We start from the raw sequence: 18875 nt of genomic DNA, 5'->3' as shown, positions 1-18875 counted from the left end.
TGCAGGCAAAAAGCAAGAGAAACAGCAACTGCAGCACTACAAAGTGCAATTGTACACACGCTGCCAATGGCAAATGGCAATATCAAATGGTCAAGTTACAGTGTATGAGTGTGTCTCTGTATGTGTGTGTGTGTCGAACAAGTGTAAGTGCAATAACAAAAGCCACATCCACAATACCCAATACCCAACAGCTGAGTTTCATGCGATGATTGCAAAATGGCAACATGTTGGTCCAGCTCACAGTTCAGCTCACAGCTTGCAGTCCATTGTAGAAGGTCGTTACGTTGGGTATAGGCCAATTGCCAATTATATATCACATACAGCTCGATTTCTGTGGTTCGATATAAAATGTGTAACAAATGGAAGTTAACTCTGTGCTTAATATCCGATTTCTCTCTTAAAGTCTGACAAATTTAATGAACATTAATCTGTATTTTCTTTCAAAAGTTTGCCACAAAACGATTTAAAAGCATTCAAGTCAAGCAAACATCACATGTCCTCGAACTCTCACTCAAGTTGTGTGTCATTATGATTTCAGCGAAAGCTAATCGATCAAAGAAACCCCTTTATATCTACTTTACTTTTTCAAGACGTGCCAGCAGCAGACACTTGGTTTTATCTAACCCACGATTACAGCATCCATTTGGCTGCTTTGCGTAAATGATAGCAAAAAGTCGTAAGCCTGTAATCGATAGATGCTTGTTCCTCCTCAGCTTGACTGGGCCAACTAAGGCAAACAGAGCAGAGCAGAGGATGGTTGATTGTCTGTCTGTCTGAAGTGTGGCTAGTGTTTGTTGGCTGCTTTTATTTCCATCTAGCTGGCGGGGGAATGAGCTGAGATATCGCACTCAATGGCAGACGATAACGACGATGGGCTCACGCAGTCATGTCCATTTGGCTCTCTTTCTCTTTCTCTTCGTCTCTGTGTGTGTGTGCTCAGTTTACATTATCAATCAAGCTGACTGACAATCAACGAGGGCAGCTCATTTACCTTGCAGTTGAAAGCGATACGACCTAGTTCAAGAACGATATCCCTTCTATAGTCCTGTGTCTCTGTGTGTGTATTTCTGAGTCTTTGTCATTGTCATTAGTATCTATTTGTTTGCCTGCCTGGACATGTGCCTTGAACACGATCCTTTGTTTGCGCTACGCTACGCTCACTACTTTTGTCCTCGCCAATAAAAAGGGGTATAAGCACTGCCAGATATGAGATACAGATACAGATACAGATAAATATTTCGGGTACATTTCGACACTGACAGAAATCAATGACAATTTATCGTATTGGGTAATAATCAACTTAATGCATTTTCCTGCGATATGAATGACGACTGACTGTGAACCGTAATTTGAATAAGAATACAAATGTGAACCAATTTATAAAAGGACTCAGATATGAGATATGAATTTAACTATTTGATGTGCAATATGGTTCTTTAATACACATACTATAACAAAGGCAAAAGCAAACCATTTATCTCTATTTATCAGGTGTGAACCGGTTCACAAATTGGTTCAGAGCTTTAATTAGCTGTGTATTGCTGTGAATGTTCTATGTTAAATATAAGGATTTAATCTAGTGAATTTGCTATTTTTCTCAATTTCTCTAGTGTGAACCGGTTTACAAACTGGCTTAGAACTTTAATTAGATAGTGTGAACCGGTTCACAAATTGGTTAGAGCTTTAATTTGATGTGTATTTGAATGTTCAATGTTAAATTTAAGGATTTAATCTAGTGACTTTTAAATTTTTGTCAATTTCTCTTGTGTGAACCAGTTCAAAAACTGTTTCAGAGCCTTAACTAGATAGTGTGAACCGTTTCACTAACTGTTTCAAAGTTTTCTGATAAAATATTTGGTGTAAAGTTTAGTCGTTGTCTTTTTTAAAGAAATAAGCAAACCTCTCGTAATTTATCTCAATTTCACAAGACCTCAACCGGTTCACAAACTGGTTCAGCGGCATAACTCGCAATCTACTAAAGCTACGAGGCTGAAATTTGATATGTGTACTTGTAGTTAAAGGGTATTTTCGCCAAGGCATGCTCTGATGCGACACATTACATAACTTCCTGTTGTGCGCTTTTGTACGAGTTTCCAGACGGCGACCCGCATACAAAACCCAAAACGTAATACAAATTCATTTGTCCTTCAAACATTTCCGGCCAGAGAAAAATGTTGGGCTGCTAAAGTTAAGCGCAAGTTTTTAGTGTGTATCGCACAACAAACACACACACTCACACACATATACATACACTTGAGTACAGTGAGCGTTAAATGTTTACACAAACATGCCATATATTATTTTGAAGAAAAGTAATGAAGATGTATCGGCGGTTGTTGTTCCAGCGAGCACTTGCGCTTCTTTCTATATAATGAAAATTGGTTGTAGTTTTTGCACGCATTTGCCACCCACTTTGCCCGCCCTTCCTTTGGGGAAAAATTGCAATAGCCATACTAAAAATTATTATTTCCACTCTTGCTGAAGGCAGCCAGCAATTTTTCTTGAGCGCTGTTTTTATTTTTTTTTTGTGTTGATGCTCATCTCAGTCAATTCACCAGTTGCCACTTGCAACTTGCTACACGCTCTTGATGTTGTTGTTGTTGTTGTAGATGTTGTTTTTGAAAAGCAAAAACATGTTGAAAGAGGAGTCAAGTGGAAGGAGAAGGAGAAAGAGAAGCGGGAAGGGGGTGTAAAAGGATAGCGGACGAAAAGTGCTTCATTACTTTGCGCAACAGCTCGCGAGAATATAATGAATGGCAATAAACGTGTTTCACATTTTCCTTACGCTTTCCATTTTCGCTACCCCCCAGTTCCCCCCTTCCGTTCTTCGTTGTGTTTTCCATTTATTTCAACAGCTGCCCAGCCAGCCAGCTTCACTAAAAAATGATGGTGTATATTAAATTTTATCCATTTGACACTGGACACACAACAGAGAGCCGGCCAGCCCAAAGGATTCGTATGAATAGTTTCACGAGTGGATTTTCAGCTACGCTCTTTAATGGAAATTCACCATTTTTTGGCCCCCGCTTTTGAATGGGAATTAATGAAATCTTTTGGCCAAAAACAAAATGTCAGTTTAATCAATCTCTTTTACGCTTTCTCTCTCGGAATTTGTCACACATGGTCGAATGCTCTTGTTTTTTCCTTTTCCTCACTCGATTTTCTCTCTCTTTTTTTGTCGGATGCAACTGCAACTTTTGGACTTGCGACAACTGTCAAGTTGAATTGAAGGCCATTGCAATCAGTTTGCAAGCTGTAAAAGTTGCAAAAGCATTTCCGCTTCAAATTACTGTTGCATACCTCAAGGCGCCATCAACTTGAGCAATCTCTCGCTAAGCCTTTGAACCAGTCGCCATTCGGAGTCCAAGTTAAGAGGATTGCAAATTCATTAGTTGCAACGATAAATTGCGTCTTTTCTAGCTTTATATAATGCTGCCCCAGAATTATAGTTGAGCAAGAAAATAATCATTTCATTCTATTGAATTTGATGGCAGTTTTAAGAGAATTGCTGTTAACTTTATCGCTTCCATTTTCCAACTATAATCTTGTAATGAACTGTAATTGATTTGCTTAACTTACCGTGTTCAAATTCGTAATCTTGTCCAATTCGATGGCCGTGCTGCCGCGATGATGATGCAAATGATGCAGGTGATGTGTCGTCAACATGTTGTTGCATTCACAGACTCCTCACACATAAGTCACGAATGTGCTCAGTTCTCAGTGCTATTTGGATTATCGTCGCTGTATTGCCGGCTAAATTGCACAATCCATCAATCAAACCGGATGCGGATGCAACCTCACGTTTCCCCGCAGTTCCCAGTGGCAACAATAGCTAAAGCATTGACACTCCACACAGACACTCCGCACTTTACACTCTGATGTCGTTGCAAGCGGAGTACACAAATTGCTGCTTGTTGCACTCAGAGTCGCATAATTCAAATCGCATCACGTGAATTTCATTCCACCTGTGGCACACAATGAGATAGAGAGAGAGAGAGAAGAGAGGGTAAGAGATTGAAATTAAAATGACAGTGGAGACATGCGACACCGGAACACATTGACACGCCTCTTGGCTGCCTCAAGGGGCAACTTCGGAGTGTCGGAGTTGCATCGATATCCGCCACGTCACAATCCATGTCGCCGGGAATTCTTTTCGTTCGATTTTTGCGAGAAATTTCGAGGAGGGAATTTGTGGCCCGTCATTTTTCACATACCGGATGCGACAGTTGCCAATCGCTTTTGGCAATTTTCCTGGCAGACGTTAACACTTCATTTGCCTTTTGAGTGGCATCAGAGAGGACGTCGCCACCGGGCAGTTTCCGGCTTTAAGTGTAAGCCAGCAAAGTTGCGCGTTGCATTGTGGCAAGCATAAATAAACAAGCCAACCAAAGTGCAGTCAAGTCAAGTAAAGTCAAGAGCCAAGAGTCAACTTAAATGAAATTAAATTCTCTGCTGCTGCCTTCGTCGTTCTCCTTGCTGCCATTTGCCATTTGCCAACTAACTGGCATTGGTCTGTGCTTCCGTTAGCTCAGCGCTTGTTTGCATATTAGACGATGAAATTACATTATGAAGACAACACAAGAGAAGACAAGAGCAGAGCAGAGCAGAGAAGAGCGCTACTTAACGTTCCAGCGAAGATTGAATACGCTTTCCATGTCACATTTATTTAATACATCAACTTGAACTTGGCGACAGACAAAGTTACCATAAAGCCACCGCAAGTAGGTCGCATAAATTGTTGAGTAATAAATTCTTGTCAAGTCAGAGAGCGTAGAGAAAGAAAATCCGAGTTGGAAGATAGTTTTGCACAAAGTGAATGCAATAAAGTGCTGCGCGGAGCCTAGACAAAAGCAAACAAATAATGCAGCAGGTAAATTCTGTTGCAAGTTGCAAGTTGAGCGTTGCAGGAAAGACAGTTATAAGCAGTTGTTGTGGGCGATTGTTTCGTGTTTTCTTGAGTTTTCCTCGCTTTCCGCTTCAATTTCAATTCACTGACCTTATTTCGGCAGAGAGAGAAAACAAACTTAAAAGTCGCTTTCCTAATTGAATTCTTAAGCCAAGTGGCATAGTTTTTTAGCTCTTCAATGGATTGCGATTGCGATTGTGATTGCGATTGCGATTGCAATAGAGATAGAGATACAATTAAAGGTCGAGTAAAGTTTTCAACTTGAGCTTTGCAATCTCGTTTAATTGATTAAGTGCTGAGCAGCACTTAGGTGATGAGCGGAAATGAGTTGTGCTTGTGCTTTAAGGCGAAGTTTACTTTAATTATTTCCGCTCCTCAAGTGCTTATTACAAATGGGAATGGGAATTATTATGTTGTGCCGCGTTGAGTGTGATTAACTGGGAAGCAACAGCAACAGCGGCAGCTGATAAGAAACTTTGTTTAGTGCTTGTATCTCATCTGTTAAAAGGCAGAGGCAGAGCGAAGAGAGAGCGAGGGCATTCAGGTTTATTGTCAGAGACGAGTTGCGTGCTTCGCATGGAAATGGCAAATGGTAATGGAAATGCGACTCATTAAGTCGCGCTGGAAAATATGCCGCTCGAAAGGATTAAGAACGCGATGGCGCGACAGCCATTAAAGGATTTCTGCTGCTCATTTCACTGAAATGTAATTAAAAACTTAAATTAAAAATTTAAATGCATCGCTTTTAGCATTTCTAAAATATTAATGCGAATATGATTATGCCATAAGAGTCAGTCGCCTCTTTAATCACTGCCAACTGGTTGCTGTTGCTCTTCATGTTGTTGATGATGGTAAATTTAAAACAATTTGCGTATTACGTATACGCCACGTGCCATCAACTTTGTTCGCCGCTGTTAATTCTCGATCTCGAATATTTTTCCCTTTCTGTCTGCGAGTTGTCAGCGACAGCAGACAAAGTCAAGTGAATGCCTAGCGGCTACACTCAAAGTACACTCATCTCTACTCATATTCGTATTCGCATTCGTATGCGCACAACAAAGCGCTATCATCATGCAAAAGTCTCATAAACCTGCCTGTAATGGCAACAAAACAAGCGGAAACTCAAACAAGTTGCATGCAACAAGAAAAAGGATTTGCCTCTCCACTCTCCACTCGCAACATCGAGTCAGCCTACGTCAGAGGCAACGTCACAGAATCTGGGCAATTTGGTGGGCATGACAAAAACTCATTAGCTGTGTTAGAAAGTGGAGAGTGTTAGGCTAGGGAATACCCTAGAATTTGCTGCCACTTTAATTTAAAATTATGAATGTTTCCAAAGGGAAATTAATGGATTATATAAAACAAGTATAAAAGCTGCAGTCGAGTGTGAAAAAGGGCTTTAAATATGTATATAAAAAGCAACTGTTGTTTTAAAATTTCTTCATTACTTGAACTCTAGTTGCAACCACTCGACAGCATCTTCTTTAGAGGGTATAATGAGACTGCGGCACCGCAGAGCGACACAGCCACAAGAGAGAGACAGTCACAACTGTCAGTGTGGCTCATTTGGCATCATTTGTATTAACTATTCATGTCATGTGAATGTGAATGTGCACACGCATACACTCACACTCACACTCACACTCATTGAGGGACGCCCACTGAGTGGCTGTGCGGCATTTGAATAATTTTGACAAATGTGTGATTAATTCAACAACATTTGCCAACTTGAGCTTTAATTTTTTATGTGTAAGCCAACAACAACAAATTAGCACTTCATCAAAATGTTTATGTGCTGTTTTGGTATAAACTTTATTTCTTCCCCTTACAGTTGTCAGGTGTAAATATGTGTGGGCGTAAGACAACTTTTGTGGCTTCCAAACTGTCAAAAAGAGAGATGCAAACGAGGTCTCGAGCTTAAGTTTATAAATAAAAGTTGTCTCCCCCAAAATAATTTACCACTCTTTTCGTTTATTTATTTATAGCAATGCCAAGGGATCTACTGTTTAGGCAACGATTAGTGGCAACCACATTCGAAAGTTTAAGGTAAGTGCATGCGTTTCTTTATTTTGAATTATTTTTTTGGGGCAAAGTTTTGTAATCCTCAAAGCGCAACACAAACAGTTAGTTCAGTTGCGAAAGCCTTGAGCTGGAGGCAAAGCCATTAAGGATTAGCAATTGAAGCGTATTGCAGCTAAAGCGTTTACTGCTTTTCTTCCTTTATGTGTGTGTGCTGTGTGTGTGTTTTTTTTCGGTTCACTTTTGTTTCGTAAGAGTGGCGACAATGAGCAGGCAAAAAAAGAGGGCAGAACAAAATAAAAGAAACGATATAAAAGAGTCAGAGGCCGGAAACAGCAAACGTCTGTGAGAGGTAGCCTAATGCCAATGCCAACACCGGATGCGGATGCGGATGTGTGACACATGCTGCCAACGCACTCTCTTCTCTCTCTCTCTCTCCTTCTCCCCTTGCTCGCACACACACTCATTGTCGTTTGCGTTAAGTAGGCGACTTTATTAAGCCGAGGACACTGTGGCCAAAAAGTGTGCAACGCGCGCAACACGACGGCAACAACAAGAGGCAGAAAATGCTGGCAAACAATTTCAAATTTATGCACAAAGGCCAAAGGGGCTTTTGGGACACGAAGAGAACATAGAGAAAGAGAGCGTGAGAGGCAGAATGTGGACACCTTGGTTGGTCCCAGCTGGGCACGTGTTGTGTGTGTCCTTGCCGCAGCAGCGTCTGGCATAAAATTAAACGCCAACTGCGACATCGCAACGCGCGAACTTGAGAAAAGGCAGCTCAACGCTGCCTGAGCTCCTCATTTCCTTCACCACTTCTTTAGACGCTGCTCAGGTTCCGTGGCATGGCCGCAATTTGTTGCTTTTTGATATTTATTTTGACGGCATCGCGTATGATATAAAAAGCGGGCACATAAATCAGATGCGCGATGCGACGCGACTTCTTCAGAAAAAGTAAAGGAAAAGGCAGCAGCCGAAGGGAAAGCGCAAAAAAAGAAAAGAAAACAAGCAGCCTCAGCCGCAGCGGAAACGGAGACGGAACTGAGCGCGCGCCCTTCTGCCAACAATACAAAATGGCGATGAAGATGGCGAGCAGCTGCTGAGCGAGACTTAAACTTGTTATTTATGACATTGCCAAAGAGTTGCATCTGCTTGTGGGGCGCCTCTTTTCGCTTTCGTTTTCGTCGTCGACAAAAGGTGCCACTAATCGACCATCAAGGTCAGCATTACAACGAAGTTTTTCGCTTTTAGATTTATGATATTTATATGGAAATTTAAGAGTCATTTAATATGTGGGACTGAGCAGCCGAATCATTTGTAATCTGACGCGTCTCCAGGGGAAACGGATATCAACTTGGGTTTAGCCATTATCTTAGCTTGCGGTTGCCAATTGTAATGAGCGAATTCAACGTAAACTCATTTCAAAACAAAAATCAAGACTTTTAAGAGTTTTTAAGTACTTTTAAGCTGATTAACGCAGAGATGTATTGCATACTTTTGGGAGTAACTTTAAAACAGAAAACAACATTCAAGTTGTTAATCATAAGCTTGTCGCATATCATCTTTCCAAAGAAATATTTTTTAGAGTTGACTCAAAGACATTTTGCAAGTTGAATATTTGCTTATGCTCTCAGTAGCTCACATTTCTCAGCGGCACCTGGCGCGGGCAACTTTTCATCTTTGCCTGACCCACTCAAGCTGCCACTTGACTTTTATTTCCCACCGTCTGTCAAAAGGCAAGAGCGAGAGAGTATGTTAAAGGGGCAAGTGTGTGGTGTATATGTGTGTGTGTGCAGGGCATTACTCAACGTTAGCTTAAAGTGCCATAAAAATGCCAAGGAGCACAAGTCTAATGCCTGCAGCACTCACTCACTCACTCACACACTCACTCTCCACTCACTCATTCATTCATTCATACACTCACTTGTACAGACAAAGCATTTACACACATGGGCGGTCAATGGAGAATGTACTATAGAAAGGAGTTTTCCTCTTCAATTTTGCTCCTCCTGTTATTATACCCGCAATCCATAAAATAGAAGGGTATTTTAAGTAGAAGTAGGTGAGTTGATTTGGCTAACAATCTGGTATATTTTGCACTCTGTGGAATATATTGAATGAAGTATAATACCAGTATACCAAATAAAGCTTTCGGTATATTTTTAGTATGTTTGTAGTATAATTTAAAATGAATACAGCATTGTTATATAATTTTAATGTAGTACTATATCGATGTACCAATATAGCCTTCGGTATATTTTTAGTATTTTGATGTATATTATTTGGTATATTTTAAATACATATATATATATATATTGAATACTATATTAATATACCAAATATTGGCATATTTTTAGTATTTTTGGTGGTATACTAATTTGGTATATTTTAAAATTAATACCGCAGTGGTATATTTTCAAAGCAGTACTATACCAATATACCAAATGTATCCTTAGAAACATTTTACTATTTTTGTGGTATATTAATTTGGTACATTTTAAAGTTAATATCGCACGCTTTTGTTTCTATTCAAAATGGGGAGCGGGTAGTTCACAGTCGTGCACACTCGCCTTCGTACTTGTTATATGTAGTTCTTGTTCTTGTTGTTATTGCTTTGAAGGGTCTGTTGCTTTAAAAGGCGAAGAAGAACAGAACAAGCTGAATGTTGAATGTTGTAGGTTGTATGTTGAATGCTGGCCATGACCATGGGGCATATTGTGTGCGAAAAAGGCATATTTTTGCAGCGCCTTGGGCATCTCATTTGCACACACACGCACACACATTCCACCTCTCTCTCTTTCTCCCTCTCTCTTTCGCACATGTCTTTAGTGTTTGGGTTTCTGTGGTGCGACAGCGAATGAGAAACGTTCGGAATCATAATCCAAAAACGACACATTGGGGCGCATTTAAACTGATTTCATTTTGCTAGTGAGTGTGTCGGTGTATCGATGTGTGTGTGTGTGTGTGTGTGTATCTGTGTGTGTGTGTGCGCGTGCCAACAAAAACATCAACAACAACATGGAATTGAAGAGGAAATTCGTGGGGCGTATGTCTTGGCACGCACGGATCAAAGCCTGAGCAGGAGCTGGGCGGCGAAAATTATAATGAATTTGTCGTGCATACATTTCAAATGCGTGTCTCGACACGGCGACAATCACACACACACACACACACACACACACACACAAAGATGAAGGCACACTTGGCTTTGATTTGACTTAGTTTTTCCCTCCGATGGAACTCGCCAGATAAGCAGTTGAGTGACTTTGTGCTCTGGGCTCGAATGCCACCCGAAAGCATCGCCAACGCAACATTTGTGGACATGAAATAAATACGAAATGTTATTGTTTTTAGTATACCCTGTAAAAAGCAGCAGAAGAGCGGAGCATGCACAACTGTTAACAAGACATGAAAGAAATACGAAATATTATTGTTTTTAGCATTCCCTGTAAAAAGCAGCAGCTAAGCAGGGCATGTACAACTTGTAATCTTTTTCCCAAAGGGTATTGAACAGTCGTTCATTCTCGTTTACCTCCCATGATTATTACTATTTGCTGTGGTTGTTGTCTCGCTGTTTGTATCGGGAAATAAATTGAATTAAACTGAAATCAGTTGCCCTTGGCTGCAATAAATTAATGAAAATGCGGCGAGCGTCACAATAAGCCAACAAAGTGAAAAGGAAACCAATAACAAAAACAACAACAACAGAAAACAGAAAACAACAAGCGTATGAAGAGGGAAATTGTAATCAAAGAAATCAGCATAATTCAATGAATGAATACACTCATAATATTTATAAGTAGCTCTCGGCTTTGACTTTGTCTTAAGGGTCGGAGTTTCTTTCTTTCTTTTTTTCATATTTTTTGTTCCCCAGATTTACCTAAAGTTTTTGTTGAGTTGCGCTCACAGTTTATTTGGCAAAGTTGAAAATTAAGTTTGATTTAAGCCGCACAAATTTGAAATTGAAGCCATTAGCCAGTCGGGCAGTTGGCCAAACAGTAATTAAAAGCAGCTTTACTAGCTTAAGAGTTTATGACGTAAACTCATCTTTAATTAAATTCAAGTGTTCTCTTCTGACCCCAACAATATCCCTCAATCTATGTGTGTTAGAAAGAAGAGAGAAACTTTCACTTTATTTTCGGTCATTCAGAAACAAATTTGCAAGTTATTCATCGGAGCTTAGAAGCTGAAGCATGTCAAGCCGAAAAGTTGTTGCGATATGTTGCCAAAGGGTTTTGCACTCTCTTTTCTCTCATTCTTTCTCCCTCTTTGTCGCCTTATCGCCATTTCTCTAGCTCGTTTGTCCTTGGCTTGTTACCGACTCATGAATAGATGAATGTGTGGCAGCAATTTGTGGCAAAAGTTGCTCGAAAAGAAGTAAAGAAATCTCCTTGAATTAGAGCTGAAGTGCAGCTAATTAGCCGAGATATATTGCATGCTAAAGAGACCAAGTTGAATAAGTGATGGAATATGTATAGTAAATAATTGCAACAGCAACTCAAATGCAGTCAAGGTTTGCAGTAAAGTTACGTTTGTTGCTCCCCAAAGGGTTTCCACAAGGTTGTTCCATATAAAAAGTGTTAAATTTTACACACAACCAAGGTCCATAAACTGTTTTTATGACACTTTTCATATGTGTGGAGAAGGGAAAGTTAAGCTGCGGCATAAAATGAGACATTAACCTGACAAGCTTGAAGTTTAATGCAATAGAAATCCCTTTGCCAAACGTTTTTCAAATTATGCACAAATCTGTTTTTATGGCCTCGAAGCTGGAAGCAACGAAAAAACCTCGCAGGGCACCTGTCATAAAGTAACATTTTGCCAATTTATTTATGTGTGTTTTGGGAGGCTGCTCGTAAACGAAATCAAATGATGATAGATACATATTTAATGGGGCCACAAGCGAGCTTGTAAAATGATTCAATTTAATTACATTTTACACTTGCAATTGTGTGACAGCTGGCAAACCATTGGGAAAACCACAAAATTAATATTATCGCTGCTTAAGTGCGAAGCAAAAAAAATAAATTTCATGCTGTCGATTCATCCTCATATGAATGCGAATGCAAGGGCGAAACTTTCCACGAAGGCGGCGGCGGCGTCTTGTTTGCATTTGCATTTCATTAAAACACACGGCCAGGTAAACAAGTTGCAGCCACAAGGCAAGGCAACTCACTCACTCAGCTGACGATGGGCGCTGAGGATGACAACGATGACTACCAAGCAAGTAGCTAACAGGCTTGATGGTTGCCATTGAGAGTGACAACTATAAGTGGGGTAGAGAGGGGGACAACGAAAGGGGGTGACGAGTGACAAATGACAGACCGCAAAGGGAAGGTGAACGATGATTTCTTTGACTACACTCACAAAGAGTTGCTCAGCTTGCAATGCATGTTGTTAGCAATAGCAGAATGAACATGAAAATGTTTAAAATTCAAATTTAATACTGAATTGAATTGAATTGCTAGCAAATATTTGAAAATCGAGTGTTAAAGATTCGGCTACTTGCTGGATATCTGTATAGATTATTTCACATTTTATAAAATATTTCACTGATTACTGTGTGCAGCTTAGAACTAAATTCCAAGGCTGAACTGAGTCTCTTAAGCTGAAGTTAGTAAAATAAAAATACAAATAAACCATAATTTAAAACAAGAATTGCCAGACTCTAAATTAAGCAGCAAACATCATAAAAATATAGAAATTCATGTTAGCACTTTTTTACTGCAAGAGTATAAATTCTTTTTAGGCAAAATTTCACTAGATTTTTCCAGCTTTTCCTTTGCTGCAAGGTGCAAGTGAGTGCATTCAGTTCTTCTTTAAAATTTCACCAGAATTTTCTAGCTTTTGCTGCGCCGCCACTGCCATTTAATATAACAACACAAATATAGTTGCAGATTCTAATACTTGCTGTATGTCTGCACAAATTATTTTGTATTTAAGTTGACAAAATGATTTCCTCATTATTGTTTATACCTTAAAATTGAATGGCAGATTATAAAGAGCAAAAGTAAGGTCTTCAGGTCAAAGTAATTGATATAGAAATATAACAAATCATTATTTAATAATTAATAACAAAATAATAGAATAATACAAAACAAATCACAATTGAGTAAGGACTTGCACCTTGAACAAATAGAAAATTCATTAGAACTTTTCAATGCAAGAGCATACATTCTTCTTTAATGAAAGTTTCACTACAATTTCCCCGCTTTTCCTCCGCTGCAATTGCAAGTGAATTCAGTTCTCTGTGTGCGATTTCAAGGCATTCGCTGATTGCTTGGGACGAGTGTGCAAACGTGACTGGCCTGAGGCATAGTTAGCGAATAGTTGTAGACAAAATAGCGCATACGCAGCGTTAGCGAATGAAGTGAATGGCTCAATTAGTTTACGTTATCCACGAATAAACACACGTTAAAAGTGCGTGTAAACAGAATGAAGCGAGAATACGCGCTACGCTATGGCATAATAGCAGAGAGTGAGCCTCGTGGCTCGTGGCATGGGCAAACAATAAAAGCATTGGCCAAATTAGGTGACCAGCACTCCTCGGAGAATATAGCTCAGGCCCCCTTCGGGGCGGTGGCAAACAAACAAAACTGTCACTTGTCACTGGCACCTCAGGGGAGCAGCGGCGGAGGGGAAACGCGACAGTGACCGAGGCTCAAACAAAGGCAGACACAGCGAAGAAGAAGAGAGGAGGGAAAGCTGTGTAGGCGTGGGAAGAGACGCAGACAGAGGCGAAGAGGCACGCCTCAGGCCGCTGGTCAGATAATTTTCTTTGTTCTGTACAGCAAATGTTTTTATTTCTCATTTTTTTTTATAGAGAACAGAAAGTGGAGGGGAAGTGGGGGAAGGTTGTGCGTTGCTTGTCAGCTATTTTTCCGCTTATTTTATCACGTTTTGTTGTCTTGCTGCTGCTCGTTGAAGTCTTCGTTTTTGTGTTGTTGCCCTGTTTACTTGTGTCGCAGCTCAGACAGGTAGCAATATGCAAATCAAACAAAGAACTGAGTGCCAACAGGAAGACGACGTCGACGACGACGATGCCAGCGAACCATCAATATGGATTTCACGTGCCTCGAGGGCACAGAAGCTGAACACAGAAGGGAAAAAGTGGAATTTAAAAAGGCGTTGATCTAATGCAATTCCCCCTCAAATGTGACATTCGGCAAAGTCTGATCAAATTTATATAAATTTATTATTTGGCAAACGAGTTTATACTTGGGCGTTACATTCCGAGTGAATTCGATTTGCAATTTCCGCAATTCGTTTGCATTTTGGATTGTATTAAAGTATTCTCGTTGTAGTTGGTTAAACGTTAAGCAATCGAATTCATTTGGTCAGCCATTTGATTGAGTTAATTTCGTGGTAATTGAATATTTTCGCTTGTTGATCAAACAAACAGTTTATTTGTTATTTTAGCTGTCATAATAAAGTCGCTGTTGCTATTGCTGTCGAGAACTGACCATTTTATTTACTCAAATGCACTGATGTAGTGTGTCTATGCTGACCACGGCGCACGGCGCGTATACGCAACGTGTGAGCGAATGTGCTTCGTGTTTTCGTTTCCGACTTTCGCTCGACAAATTCTTTCAACAAAATATATTCTTTTTTCGAACATGCGCGTCGCGTGTGCTCTCGTCTCAACGTCTGTGGTTCGACTGAGACTGAAAACTGAAAACAAGCGACCAACAGCTGTGCAGCTTCTGACTGTGCCGCATTTCGAGTGCTGTTAATTCAAAGAGCAGCGTTTAACAGCGAGTTAACAGCAAACAGCTGAGCTGACAGTTCATTCATAATTATTTTGTGCTGAGTGAAATGCTATTCTTGGGGCCAGGCCAGGCTAGGATGGAATGTGAATCAATTTACTTGAACACAAATGCGCCACAAGGGAGCAACTGGACAGCGCGCGTGTGCTGCTAGTTAAGGTCCTTTGCTTAAGGATGCGAGTGTGCTGAGTGTGTTGATTGTGTATGCAAAACGACTGTTGACCTTTTTTTTTTTTTTGGTTGTTTTTTGGCTGTTTTTTGTAAAAACATAAATAATAAAAATAAAGATGGAACGACATAAATGCGCGTGAAATGTCAAAATCACTGTCAAGGCGAGGCGGGAGGAAAAAGTGCCGAAAAAAAAGGAGAAAGCGAGATGACAACGCATAAGCACAAGAGTCACACAGAGAAAGGAAAACAAGAAAACAGGCGAAAATGCCAATGCCAATGCCAGGGCAATCAAGAAAATTTGCTCCAGCAAATGGCAAGGCAAATACAGAGAAACAGAATGAGAATGTGAACGAGAACGAGAACGACAACGAGAATGTGAATGAGAGGGAGGGGGGGGAAAAAGTCAAGTGTTTGCACGAGCTGACGATGACGATGACGTTGCTGTTGATGATGACGATGATGATGATGATGACGATGGGGTAGCAACACACATACAGATAACCAGCAAACACAACCATAAGTTAGTAAGCACTCTGAGTGTTCCCGTGGGCTTTCCTTTTTTCCCTTCTCCGATTGCAAAGGTTGCACTTGTTATTGCAGCAACTAAAGACCGCCTGGACTTGTTTTGGCTTTATCAGCTAGCCACAATTTAGATTCCCTCCTCTTTTAGTGCTGACAAAACTTATGATCCAAAGCTGGATTTATTGTGCTTATAGCTTAGACAAACAAGTTCCAAATTAGACCGCAGTCAAGCAGCGTTCCACCCCTCCGATTGTTGCCACAGTGTCTGCCACCAGCTGAGCACACTGCAGGCAACAAGCGGCAGGCAGTGAACAGTCTCTCTGGCAAATTGCTTTCACTGCTTTTTGGCTTCAATGCAACTATTTGCTTTAATATATTAAAATGTCACCTCAATGCACCCCGTGAATGAAAAATAAAACAGCTCACATTCAAGATAATTACCTGCTGCACACACCTCACACAAACTGTGTAAACAAAGTTTTTAATGAGTTAAAGTTTGCTGTTTGCTGTGGCAACTTTCAATGAAAACGCTGCGTATACGCAATAATTGTTGTACAAGGGGCAACGCGAGAAAAATGCAGATAGAAAATGCAAAAATGCAGAGTTATATATTTTAAGCGCTTTTTAAGTGTAGCGTGAATCATTACCAAGTATGTTATTTATAGTTGCAGCATTCATCAACTGAGTTCAGCAACGGAAATAATGCTTCATAAACTGCGTTGGAAATTACTTTCCACATTAATATGCATTCTTTTCATACTAGGAATTTGCTATAAAATCCCTCTAAAGTATTTCGATGGTCAACAGCTTATTCAATTTCTTAAATCTATCAATATTTTTAACACTTTCCCGAAGTACTTTAATGACACTTTCATTGACATTCAACAAACAGAGATTCATTTCCAAAACAGACATTGATATGCTTCCTTTCCTTTCCATACTAAGAATGTGCTACAAAATCCCAATAAAATATTCCCATGATCAACAGCTGATTCAATTTCTTAAATCTATCAATATTTTTAGAACTTCCCCGAAGTACTTTAGTGACACTTTCATTGATATTCAACAGACATAGATTAATTTCCATAACATCAATTAATATGCATTCTTTTTACTCTAAGAATTTTCTATAAAATCCCTTCAAAATATCCATGATCAACAGCTTATTCAATTTATTAAATCTAGCAATATTTTTAGAACTTCCCCGAAGTACTTTAATGACACTTTCATTGGCATTCAACAAACAGAGATTCATTTCCAAAACAGACATTGATATGCTTCCTTTCCATGCTAAGAATGTGCTACAAAATCCCTCTAAAATATTCCCATGATCAACAGCTGATTCAATTCCTTAAATCTAGCAAAGATTTTGAGCCCTTCCCCAAACTATTTTGACGTCACATTCATTGACATTCAACAGACAGAGATTCATTTCCTAAGCAGCTATTTCGTGCTCCAACATTTTCCATAACAGCCATCATATTCCTCGTTTCATTGATATTTCAAAGCCATATCCGACGACGGAATCATCAACAAAACTTAGTTGGCCACACACTTTAAGCACTTTATGTGCACAGTTTGCTCTGCAAAGCATAAACAGATGTCCGTCTGTCGGTCTGTCTGGGCGATCTCTTTAAGCAGATTCTACACCTTCCTCTAAATGGAATCGCACGCGTCCAACAACAATTTCATTGATACCACTTAAACAAGCATACGCCCCGTTGGCTTTTATGGAACTAACCACTTAATCACCATATCATATCGATGCCATAAAAAACGCACCAACAACTTCATCAAATATGTGTGCCTCTCTCTCTCTCTCTCTCTCTGCCTGTTTATACACATGAGATTTAAGCATTTCTTCCGTAGACTGACAACGATTTCTCGGGTTTGTCTTGGGCTGAGTTGTATTGACTTGCTGATTATTTTTATTTGGCTCTCGCAAACGTTTCGATTGAGACATAAAACTATGCCGATGTTGATGTTGATTTCGAGCAGAGGCAACGAGAAAGCGCCTACAGGGTAAATATAAACATTTATACACGATTAAGTGTGCTGTTTATTTTGATGTTTGGTTTAGTGCTTCCGTTTCTGGCCCACAACTCTTGAGTGAGTCCGTGTGACTGTGTGTGTGTGGGTCAGATATTGCGCATACGCCGCATTAAGTGGCCCATGGTATGAGATAGCAGCAGCAGCAGAAGAGAGACCGAAAACCAAAAAGATGAGAGTTAAACAAAACAATAACAAAGTTTAACACATTAATGCACGGCGAAACTCTCACTTTCTCCTTTTCTCATTCTCACTCTTCTTCCGTGGTCTGTGTGTGTGTGTGTGTGTGTGTAAGTGTGGGAATTTAGTTCGATTTGGAATTGAATTCAAACATTCGACAGAGCCTCACATAAATCAATAAAAAACTAATCAAAAAATCAAAAGCAAGCGTTGGGAATTTGTTGTACACTACTCGTAAATTGATTGCCAAATGATTGCCTGTCTGCCGCTGTCCCTCAGCGTGTGTGTGTGTCTGTGGTGTGTGTGTGTGAAGGGTGTGTGTGTTTTTGTGTTTTTGGGGGGCGTTGCAGATGAATAAAGTGCACACCGAACACAAAAAGCCAAAATTAATGCTTTGCCTCAAACAAATTTCATTTAATTTAAAATGCAAACCAATTAAATTGAAAGCCAGAATATGCCAATGCTATCTGTCACTGATTATACCCAGTACCCCAAACAGAATTGCACTGAGAGTATACACGAATTTAGGGTGTGTTTGTCACTTAGAAGAAATCAACGAAAGTAATTTTTATAGATTCGCTAGGGTTATACAAAATAGACTCGAATAAGCAATACTATATGTCAACCTAACAAAAATTAATCGTTAAAGTCGAAACATTTTCAATCTTAAACAAGTAAGAAAGCTATAGCAAAGTGTGCTCTACTGTGAAATACCCACTACCGAATACCGAAAATATACCATAAAAACACTAAAAATATAGCTGAGACTGTATTTAGTATATACAGTGCGGTAGTAATTTTAAATTCTACCAATTTAATATACCGCAAAAATACTAGAAATATACCGAAGACTATATTTGGTATATTCATATAGTATGACTTTTAAAATATATCACAATGCGTCTTCAATTCTAAAATATACTAAATATTATACCACAAAAATACTAAAATATACCAAATAATATATTCGATACTTTGATATACTACATTTAAAGTATGGTATAACACTAAAAATATACCAGAGGCTATATTTAGTATATACAATGCGGACATAATTTTAAATAATACCAATTTAATATACCGCAAAAATACTACAAATATACAAAAGACTATATTTGGTATATTCATATAGTATTACTTTTAAAATTATACCACAATGCGTCTTTAATTCTTAAATATACCAAATATTATACCACAAAAATACTAAAATATTCAAAATGATATATTCGATACATTGATATACTACATTTAAAGTTTGGTAT

The 18875-nt window shown here is 39.4% G+C and overlaps 1 protein-coding gene and 1 long non-coding RNA gene across 4 annotated transcripts in view; one reads left to right on the top strand and one right to left on the bottom strand.

Moving 5' to 3' along the window:
* LOC132783771 (uncharacterized) overlaps positions 1 to 14571 on the bottom strand; it is a 34361-nt gene extending 19790 nt beyond the window's left edge. Inside the window, exons 1-2 of the mRNA XM_060789131.1 lie at positions 14389 to 14571; positions 3580 to 3965 (exon numbers count right to left, since the gene is read on the bottom strand). Coding sequence (XP_060645114.1) covers positions 3580 to 3666 — 87 coding nt within the window. The 5' untranslated portion in view covers positions 3667 to 3965; positions 14389 to 14571. The remainder of the gene's footprint in view (positions 1 to 3579; positions 3966 to 14388) is intronic.
* The window catches only part of LOC132783773 (uncharacterized), a 98082-nt gene that overhangs the window by 40438 nt on the left and 38769 nt on the right, over positions 1 to 18875 (top strand). For all 3 annotated transcript variants that reach the window (XR_009632188.1, XR_009632189.1, XR_009632187.1), the window contains exon 3: positions 6892 to 6952. This is a non-coding gene — a long non-coding RNA (uncharacterized LOC132783773). The remainder of the gene's footprint in view (positions 1 to 6891; positions 6953 to 18875) is intronic.

The sequence above is a fragment of the Drosophila nasuta genome, chromosome 2L (assembly GCF_023558535.2).
Source record: "Drosophila nasuta strain 15112-1781.00 chromosome 2L, ASM2355853v1, whole genome shotgun sequence".
NCBI classification, from domain to species: Eukaryota; Metazoa; Arthropoda; class Insecta; order Diptera; family Drosophilidae; genus Drosophila; species Drosophila nasuta.
Note: the sequence above shows the minus strand (reverse complement) of the source record. Positions and strands in the feature narration are given on the sequence as shown.